General features: G+C 40.2%; 1 protein-coding gene across 2 annotated transcripts; it reads left to right on the forward strand.

Moving 5' to 3' along the window:
* Window positions 1–707: 707 nt before the first annotated feature.
* nucb2a (nucleobindin 2a) lies at window positions 708–9437 on the forward strand. 2 transcript variants are annotated; one of them, XM_084066042.1, is made up of 13 exons: window positions 708–812; window positions 1801–1941; window positions 2119–2226; window positions 3375–3507; window positions 3900–4003; window positions 4441–4626; window positions 4764–4854; window positions 4987–5045; window positions 5170–5262; window positions 5374–5463; window positions 5583–5753; window positions 7776–7836; window positions 7938–9437. In XM_084066042.1, the coding sequence occupies exons 2-13, from the start codon at window positions 1801–1803 to the stop codon at window positions 8162–8164; spliced, it is 1464 nt and encodes a 487-aa protein (XP_083922168.1). In that variant the 5' UTR covers window positions 708–812; the 3' UTR covers window positions 8165–9437. The 2 variants fall into 2 exon arrangements, with proteins under 2 accessions (XP_083922168.1, XP_083922169.1); XM_084066043.1 differs by having other exon boundaries at window positions 7776–7830.
* Window positions 9438–10248: the final 811 nt, after the last annotated feature.

Consider the following 10248-nt stretch of genomic DNA (forward strand, 5'->3'; position numbering starts at 1 on the left):
TACACCACTGCTTCTATCTATCACATATAATGTATGATGGTCATTTTAAAACGGATGTAACTTTAGTTTAAAGACTGGTAGGAGCAAATCTACTTTGCATACTATGTGGCTAGAGGTCGTTGGCCCTCAGTATAATGAGATGCAAAGGGACACGCCCACCTGCAGTAAAGTCATCTCGCCACGTCCCAGAATGGAGTCAATGCAACGCAACGTGCTACCCCATTCCCCACGGTTGCCATGTCCGCTTATTAAAAGCGACTTTGGGCTTATTTTTCTGTAAATTGCGTGTAAATATTGGTAGTTGCGGTTTGCAGCGCTTGCTTCCTAATGCTGTTTAAACCAGTTTTTCATGTCTTTTCTCATGTCTGCGGACCACCCCGTCAAAATATAAATATGTTATGCCTGGAACCCCCATACAAGATTTGTGTTGTTAAATTGTTTCAAAAATACTTTTTTTTTTAATGTCTTATTTTCTTTTTTTTTAAATAGCCAATAAAGTGCTCATATCATGACTCATGTGGCTTCTTTTTGGGCTTGTTTTCAAAGACCTGGTTGCTTATTTCTCTAACAAAACATGGCAACGCTGCCCCATTCCCCCTCCCACGCTTGACGGACAGCTGAGGAGACCAACAGCGATATTAATGCAATAGTTTAGAAGGCGGGACTAATACATCTAACCCAATCACACTACGCGGGACAACCTACACTGCTGCTCAGTAGCTAACTAACGTTTAGCTACACCATATACATACACACACCAGCTGAGAGAAACGGCAAAGAACAAGACCACAGGGTTCAGGATTCTAATCAAAGTGAGTATTCTCAACTTGGGTATTAATTCATAATTATGAGGCTTTTACTTTACGTTAACGTCCATGTTACGACAACTTACGTGGACGGGAAGCACACGTTTCCTCATTTTCATGTTTAGTCAGTGATCTGTCAGTCAGTGCTAAAGCTCAACGCTACAATCCATGATGAACGAGATACATACAAGACTGCTAGAGCTGAACATAGTGAGGAAATGTAAGTGTGACAGTTTGACTACAAATTAGCCTTAGATCAAGACTACCATCGATGTATTTGATCGATTTTTATATCTACCGATAGTCTTGGGTAGCACCCCCCAGTTTGTCCTGCACTTTCACAAGTAAAGCCCGTACTTCTCCGAACATGTACAAATGCAAAATATAAGGTGTTTACCCGGTTGCCCCAAATGTTAACTTGCCCTCGGAGTCTTTGTGCGCTGTATTAGTCCGTATTTTGTCAATAGATATGTGTTTTAATCCCGTCTGTGGCGAACGCCATTCCCCCCCCCTCGTTTACTTTGTTTACATTGAGTGTAATTCCGGCTTTCACCGGATGCGCCCCGTCACTACCGCCCAATTGAGGGATACAGGGAACTTCCGACAGAATCCAACACAGACGGGATTAAAATACTTATTTTAATGAAAAATACGGACTAATACATTGCACAAAGATTCCGAAGGGTGAGTTAACATTTGGTGCAACCGGGTAAGCACCTTATTTATGTTCTTTGTACATGTACGGAGAAGTACGGGCTTTACTGGTGAAAGTGCAGGACGCACTGGGGGGTGCTAGCCAAGACTATCGTAGATACGAAAGTAAAAGTCAGACTCGATAAAATACATCTATGATAGTCTTGATCCAAGGCTAGACTAAAAATAGCTTTGCTGGCCACATACACAGACCCAAGTGTCACTGTCCACTTAGGATAACAGAGTAATGTTAAGAGAAGCTTTGTGTTATTATTCACTCACCGACTGTGTGTGTTTCCAGATGTGCTGGAACCGGAGGCTGCTGATCAGCTGGCTGCTGCTGCTGATCCAGCTGCTGTTGCTAGAGGCAGTGCCCATCAGCATGGACAAGACAAAGGTTGAACAACCAGAGCCCAAAGCTGAAGAAGCCCCAGCTAATGTGGTAAGAAATTACTCCCTTTTCAAACTAATGTCCATTAAATAGTCTATTAATTGAATGTTAATACATTAACAATCAATTAATACATTAAATGTATTAATTGATTGTCATAGTGCTTTTTGTGTTATCTCTATGAACCGATGTTGACAATTGACAGTAATGTTATGTTGTCTGTTTTAGGACACCGGACTCCACTATGACCGATACCTCAGGGAAGTCATCGATTTTCTAGAGAAAGATCAACATTTCAGAGAAAAACTCCATAACACAGACATGGAAGATATAAAGGTAAAAATAAATCTTTTGTTTCGTTTTATTAGAAAAAAGTAAATGATAGCCAACTAGAAAAAGTGCTCCTCGGAGCACAGGCCTCCGCCAGGTCAGGTATGTTATTGTGGGCCAGTAATGTTTGGAATTTACAGTCGCAGTCGGACATTGCGTTCATGGTTTGGAAATTTTGTTTAAAACTGGCCACTCCTGCAAACTTTAGTTTAGAAACTTAGCCAATCAGGATGAAATAGGAAAAATCTGACAGGTTCGTCTTGATGTATAGACATAATGTGTACCAATTTGAGTAATGTTTGAACAAAATGTGTAGAAGTAATATAAAAAATTGGGCTCCTGGTGGCGCTATAATAGGCGAATGTGAAAAGGGTGGCATTTTTTCCTTGGCCTTTCACGGCAATCGGACACTGCGCTCATGATTTGAGGCATTTTGTTCAAAGCAAACCACTCCTGTAAATTTTAGATGCCAATCTAGGCCAATCAAGATGGAAATTTGACAAATCTGACAGATCTGTGTTGATCACATGACTAAAGAGATAATGTGTACCGATTTGCATGATGTTTGGACAAAATCTGTAGGAGTAGTATCAAAAAATGTTGTTTTGCAAAAGTCGGCCTCCTGGTGGCGCTATAACATGCCGATCTTAAAAGTTTGGGGCAGAGTTTCTGCTCAGGCATCCAGGGAGTGTGTGTGCACAGTTTCACGTCAATTGGGCCAACGGTGCCGGAGATAAGCTGTTCACAGACAGAAGGACGGACAGCGGGCAAAACATAGTCCCTGCCTCGCAGAGACAATTACAGTTGACATACAAACCTATGTTGTTGGTAACAATTGTTAGTGGCTTGTGTGAACTTTAGAATTTACCTGGCCAGGGAATAACATTTCCTGTGGAAATAATGTTTCTAGTAGGTTACTGGTGTTTCAATAGAGTATAGGGAAACGTGGCACACTAGCACTAGAGAGAGAGGATATTTTTTTGCAAACTTTGCAAAGGCTTTCTTTTACTACAACCGTGTCTCTATTAGATTATCAAAAGCCCAGTGACAAACTCGGAGTTAGCAGTTACAGAATACGTTTTACCTTATCATTTCAAAACCCATGCATATTTAATAGTACTGCATCAAATTGGGTACACCTCTTTATCATGCAGCAAGGCAAGCTGGCCAAAGAGCTGGACTTTGTCAGCCATCATGTCAGAACCAAACTGGATGAGCTGAAGAGGCAGGAGGTGAACCGACTCCGGACTCTGATTAAGGCCAAGCAAGACCTTGAAGGAGGGAATGGTACAGTATGCTGGCTGCTGATGTCTTTATTTGGTGTAAACTATATGTTATTATTGCTGAGGTCATATTATTGGGATAAGAATTTTGTTTAAGCTAATAAATTACAAGGAATTAATTTAATTTACTTAAATTACGATACAAAATCGTAATGGAAGAAAAGCAAGAAATAATAAAGAACACATTACATAATCTACGGTAATCATAATTATTTGAGATAATCACAGCTATTTAGCATAATCCTTAGAATAGTTCCATTCATATGTACAACATTTTCTGTTGAAAAATAGTGAAAATGGCACATCTACGATCTGTATAATAACATAATGGTATACAGTTGTAATCTGTTATAACTATGGCATTGAAATAAGGTACTGTTTGTCCCCACTAAACAGACATGGCAGTGGATCATCAGGTTCTATTGAAACAATTTGAGTACTTGAACCACATGAATCCACATACGTTTGAAGTGGACGATCTGGATCGGCTCATCAAATCAGTGAGTTTTGCCTACAACGTAACACTCTTAAGCAGTGGTTCTCAAAGTGGGGTTCGGGGACCCCCAGTCGTCCTTGAAGTGGTTCCAAAACAAAATTGGTTAACATAGCATCAAAACCAGTTTATCCACTTACCCTATTTTATAATTCGGATATTCAAAAATAGAAGATCTACAATGCAGATTGTAGATCTGCTATTTTTGAAAAATCCAGAACATTTTGTAATGATTAAAATGATTAAAATGTTCTTCTGGGTGTCGCTGGCACAAACTCTTTTCCAATGGGGGTCCACGGCCTTAAGTTATACATATCAATCTGGGGAACCTTGACTTGAAAAATGTTTGAGAACTACTGCTCTAAAGGAACTTTGGATTTCATCTTGTATTGAAGTGAAGCATGTCATTCCTTCATATTACCTAAATATGCTGTTTTAATCCAGGCCACTAATGACTTGGAGAACTTTGACAAAGAAAGACACGAGGAGTTCAAGAGGTATGAGATGATGAAGGAGCACGACAGACAGGAACACTTGAAGACACTGGATGAGGAGGGGAGAAGAAAAGAGGAGGAGCACTATGAGGATCTGAAGAAGAAGCACGCTGACCATCCAAAAGTCAACCACCCGGTGAGTCAGATGGACATGCATGGACACAGTGGAGCGTTGTGGTGTTCAATTCTTTGACTGCCAGTAGTTCAAAACACAAATGTCATAACTTCATGTGCACTGTGTTTTAAAAGTGTGCTTGTTTTTACGATGTGTAGGGGAGCCAGAATCAGCTCAAGGAGGTATGGGAGGAAGCTGATGGTTTGGACCCTGAAGATTTTGACCCCAAGACTTTCTTCAACCTGCACGGTAAGCCCTGCTGTCATAGACAGGAGCAGGTGATCCCGTCTATGACAGCAGACCACTTATCCATTGTGTGAATGCTGCTGTGTTTGTCTATTACACAATGTGGTTTGACTTATATCTTTCTTGATCGTGCAGACACCAATGGAGATGGCTTCTTTGACGAACAGGAACTGGAAGCTCTCTTCACTAAGGAGGTAATGTTATGGCACGTTGGTGACTACTTGCCATAGCAATGAATGATGTTTCTAGTGACACCGGTATAATGTGTGTGTGTGTGTGTGTGTGTGTGTGTGTGTGTGTGTGTGTGTGTGTTTTCAGCTGGAGAAGATCTATGATCCCACCAATGAAGAGGATGACATGGTGGAGATGGAGGAGGAGAGGCTACGCATGAGGGAGCATGTTATGAATGAGGTAAATGCCGCTCGCTCTTGAATCGCTGCTTTGCCGCTTTAAATCTGTTAATGCATTTTTGCCTCAGTGAACAGTGATGCACTGATTCACGAAGCTCTGTGCTCCCATCAGGTAGATTCCAACAAAGACAGATTGGTCTCCATGGACGAGTTCCTGGTCGCTACAAAGAAAAAGGAATTCCTAGAGCCAGATAGTTGGGAGGTGAGACAGAATATAATGCCATCTTGTTCTGCTTGTTTGTCACTCAAATGAGCTGTAGTCCATTTTTACTACGAGAAGCAAGATTGCAGTGCCGCATTAATGCCCCCTATGTTCCTCAGACCCTGGAACAGAACCAGGCGTACACAGATGAGGAGATGAGAGAGTTTGAGGAGCATCTAGTTCAGCAAGAGCAAGACCTCAACCAGAAGGCTGTTGACCTCCAGAAACAAAGAGAGGAGTTGGAGAGACAGCAGGAACAACTGAATGCACAGAAAGTAGAACTGCAGCAGGTAATACATTGCTCACTTTCTTTTCCAAAACCCATTATTTGCAGTTAGTGATTACTGGTTACGTTTATTAGCAAGCTAGAAGGCTGGCCATGGCAGTGTACTGTATGTAGCAACTCCTTCAGACCACAGGTTACCACAGCCTATTATTTACGCTCAAGCCCAGGGTGGTTATTAGCTTGAGTTAATAATATATAATAACACATTACTTGACATATATAATAACATATAATTGTCATTCCCAATCGGGCCATTTTAATGTGTCATCTGAACCATTCATACAGTACATGCACAGCATTTATAGAATGGCATATAGTCATGGCATTGTGATACTATCCACGATCATACAGGATAATTGTGAGGGCATGCTAGTATTGGACAGATAAAAAGTGTTAAGTAGCTCTATATTCTGATAGTACTTTTGCTATAGAGTGTTTAGTCTCTGTCTCTCCAGTTCTTTATTAAACAGAAAATGCATTTTCAGGTCGGGATACCAATTTTATCCGATCAGGATAGAGAATTCAGTCAGGATACAAGTGATGACAAAGAAATGAGCTGACAAAATTGGAACTGGAACACTATAAAAAATTAAGCTGATAAATAGGTACTCTTTCCTGATTGGCAGAAATGTTGTCACCTACCTGAAAATGAAGTTTCTGTTTATTAAAGGTAGGGTAAGTGATATTTTTGGGATATTTTAAGGTTAAAGTACTATATTCTGATAGTAATCATTGCTACAGAGCGTTTGTTCAGTCACAGGGGTCTCTCCAGCTCTTTAGTAAAGAGAATATAGTACATTTTCAGATAGCTGACAACATTTAAGACAATCAGGAGAGAGCACTGAAAATGCATTTTCTGTTTAATAAAGAGCTGGAGAAATATGGGAGACCCCTTTTACCGAACAAACACACTATAGCACTATCAGAATATAGACCCATTTTGCAATTTGAATAATGGCAAATCACTTACCCTACCTTTTAAAGGAGAATGTTGGGCTAAGGTTTTCTTACCTTTTCTATGACTTAATGATATCTTAGGATGAATGGTACAGTAGAAAAATGTCATAACTCCATCCCGGGTCCGCCACAGCTTAAAACGTGCGCCTTGAAGCCTTGCGCTACATCGCGTATTTTAATAGCTTTTTTGGTTGTTGTTTTTTTGGTGAGATCTGACGTTCATAGTGACAGAACACTATGCAAAAAAGGCGAGATAGAAATCTCGAGATTTCGATCTCGTCTAGTGAGACTTCTGTTTTTTTTTTTTTGTGTTCTGTCACTATGAACGTCAGATCTCACAAAAAAAAGCTATTAAAATACCCAATCTAGCGCAAGGCCTATTGGCGCACATTTTAAGCTGTGGCGGACCTGGGATGGAGTTATGACATTTTTCTACTGTACCATTCATCCTAAGATATAACGTCATAGAAAAGATAATAAAACCGTAGTTCAAAATACCCCTTTAACTCATTCACTTTGTAGTACCGTGAGTCATTTTCTGGTAGGCTATATCTTTCTGGAGCATTGCTAATTGCTGATCCTCCCTATTTATTTCTGCATCAATAACAAAACAAGATAGCGTGAGCAAATATGATGCATGAGTAACATTGCTTACTTCCACTTACTTACTTTTTTTTAATATAGTGATGGTCATATGGTAGCCTGTTAAACCCCTCCCTCCCAATATCTCATTTCCATTTTTGCAAATGAGATTTCCGGAAGGGGGGGGGGGGGGGGGGGGGTTTACCAGGCTAGTCATATGGTGGATACAAATCACAAATTTAGTCAGGAGCTAAATGTAAATTCTTCTCATGACTACCCTTGTAGGATTTAAAGGGAAAATTTGACAGTACATGTGAACATTTTTGATACAATTATGATCGATAGCATTCATTAAATATCGACAAAGCTCCCCTTTTTGAATGTCAAATGAACTTGCTTATACTGAATCCTACTGCTGTTTTGTGCAACTGAAAAAGAAAAAACTATGCTAATGTCAGTCCACTGTCATTCTTCTTGTCTTTTTCAGGCAGTAGAACACATGGAAAGGCTGAAAACACAGAATGTAGAACCTGAGGTTCATAGTAAGTGTCCTCATTTGTACTTTCCCCCTTTGCTTTAAACTGTACACAGCTGTTTCAAATTGTAGGCTGGCCTCTCACATAATGTAATGACATCTTCCCTGTTACAGTTGAAGGAAATGCAGTTCCAGAGTTTCATGGAGTTGACAATCAGATGCCTCCTGACCACCATGACCAACCCCAAGACCATCAGCCTGTACCTCAAGCACATCAAGATATGCCCCAGGATCACAATGAAGTGCCTGTTCACCATGATCTACCCCCAGGCCACCAAGAAGATTCACTTGTACCAGGACAACATACCATGCATGTCCAAGGACAACATAACATGCCTTAAGGCTGTCTTCAGGACAAAGAATCTTCCAGCTGGCAAATAGGACTGGGATTATGGACACGTTTGACTCTACAAACACAGACTTTTCCAGTAGCTGTGTGACTGCACCTTCACCCCTGAATGCAGAAGAGTGGTCGCACATTTTATTTGTCACTCCTTTTTTCCTGACATTGCTAAAACTGGAAGGTGTCAGGGGAGAGAAGAACAAATAAGTACCCCATTTGGGAATGATACCGGTGTTGGATAATGACTGTAAAATAAAACAGCTGTAGCAAATCCGGTACGTCCAAATGTGCGTATTTGCCTTTTCGCGGATTGCAGTTATGTTTCTGGTTTACATAAATTTGAGGCTATATTTATCAAAGAAAAATATGACCCAATTTCTCAGCTCCTTTATCCTACTGTATTATGTAGTGTAAATTCACAGAGCTGAAATCTTATACCCTGATAAATGTTTTACAAACAAGCCTATTGGGTATCTTTTATACTAAAAAAAAGTGTTTTTTCCCCTTTGGATTGATTGTCATTTCTGATGCCGACACTGAGACAGGAAAGGCAGGAGAGAGGATGACATGCAGCGAAGAGCCTCAATCGGATTATCCGACTCGGATTCTAACCCAGGCCAGCTGTAGGAAGGACAATAGCCTTATTTATGTATGCACTCGCACCAGTTGAGCCACGGGGTGCCCCATCTTTTCTAACTTTCTGTGAGATACCCCTAGTCACCTTTTGATGGCATACGTGGTGTAATGTGTAGAATCCTTCTGTGGACAGAACCACTCATTTGAGTTGAGTGCATGAGACGTGTTGGGGTTGTTTTTTTTGTGGAATATAGTGTAGATTGAAAACATTGAGAACACTGTGTTCAACCCATGAAAACAAATATATGGATGGCTAGTCCCATAACGTTCCCTCATGTCATCTTAGTGATAGAATACTCCTCAGAGGCGTGATCAATTCTACACACAACTGAGGAAATCACCATTTTCTTTCACAGCCTTAAATGTCCTGCACATGCATAGATGCTGTTATAGGAGTTTCTCTGATAACAGGGAAGTTATAGCACGTGACCTTTTTCAGGATGCCTCTTTCGATACCAGAGGAGCATTAAGGTTGTTGACTGGACAGATGTTCCATTTCAGAATTCATTTATCTTGCTACTTACAGTACGACAAACATTAAGGGTTAAATTGGTCTGTCGTTCATACAAGTATGATAAATGTTTATGGATTGATCATGATTGAAAGTTAATAAATTGGTTGGTTGTGATGTTCAAGTGTGTACAAATTAAGGTATAAACCTGTGTTGGCCACTATTGCAATTTGTGCTAAAGGAGTTCACCCCAAAAATGACTTTTCCATCAATTACACACCCCATGAAGCCTTGAATTCATGGATTGTTTGTCGCATTCCTGAGCCAATAATTAGACCGGTGGAGTCTATCGGGTATGAGTCTCTGCTCAGTACTACTGAGCAGCCACCCGGTCATCAAATTATTGGCTTAGGAATGTGACAACCAAAAAAATCTCCATAATTCAAGGCTTCAGGGTGTGAGTAATTGATAAAAAATTACTTCAGTAGAGTGATTCTGGATTTAAGCTCGACTCCTGAGGTTACAATGTAATTTAGTTGAAAAGGAGGGTGGTTGCATGTAGCAGAGTATGACCATGGCAAACAAGGTGTTGACTGTTATACCATTCATCACTACGTAGGCTTGAAAACTACTGCAACAGCTCCATCTTAATGTAAATGTTTGACAAATGTTTTTGGCCTTTCATAAATTGTTTGATTGCTTTGATGCTGTATCTGTATGTTTAAAGAAAATATGAGTTGTGACCATTCACCCGTTGAATACAAACATGCCAACAGGTTGAATAAATCACACAAGGTAAAGAAGACATGTTTTAATTAATCACTTGAATGACAAAGCTACATCATGCCTACAGTCACTAAGTGAACAGTTCAAATGCATTACATTTGGACTCAGTTTATTTCAAAGTGTTTTTTCAAACCAAGAGTCGAGCATGCTTACTCAGTTTGAATGGATTCCATGCTATAGCAGCTAAATACATAGCATTCTATATTTTA

This window comes from Gymnoscopelus microlampas (genome assembly GCF_963454915.1).
Source record: "Gymnoscopelus microlampas genome assembly, chromosome: 1".
In the NCBI taxonomy this organism is placed as follows: Eukaryota; Metazoa; Chordata; class Actinopteri; order Myctophiformes; family Myctophidae; genus Gymnoscopelus; species Gymnoscopelus microlampas.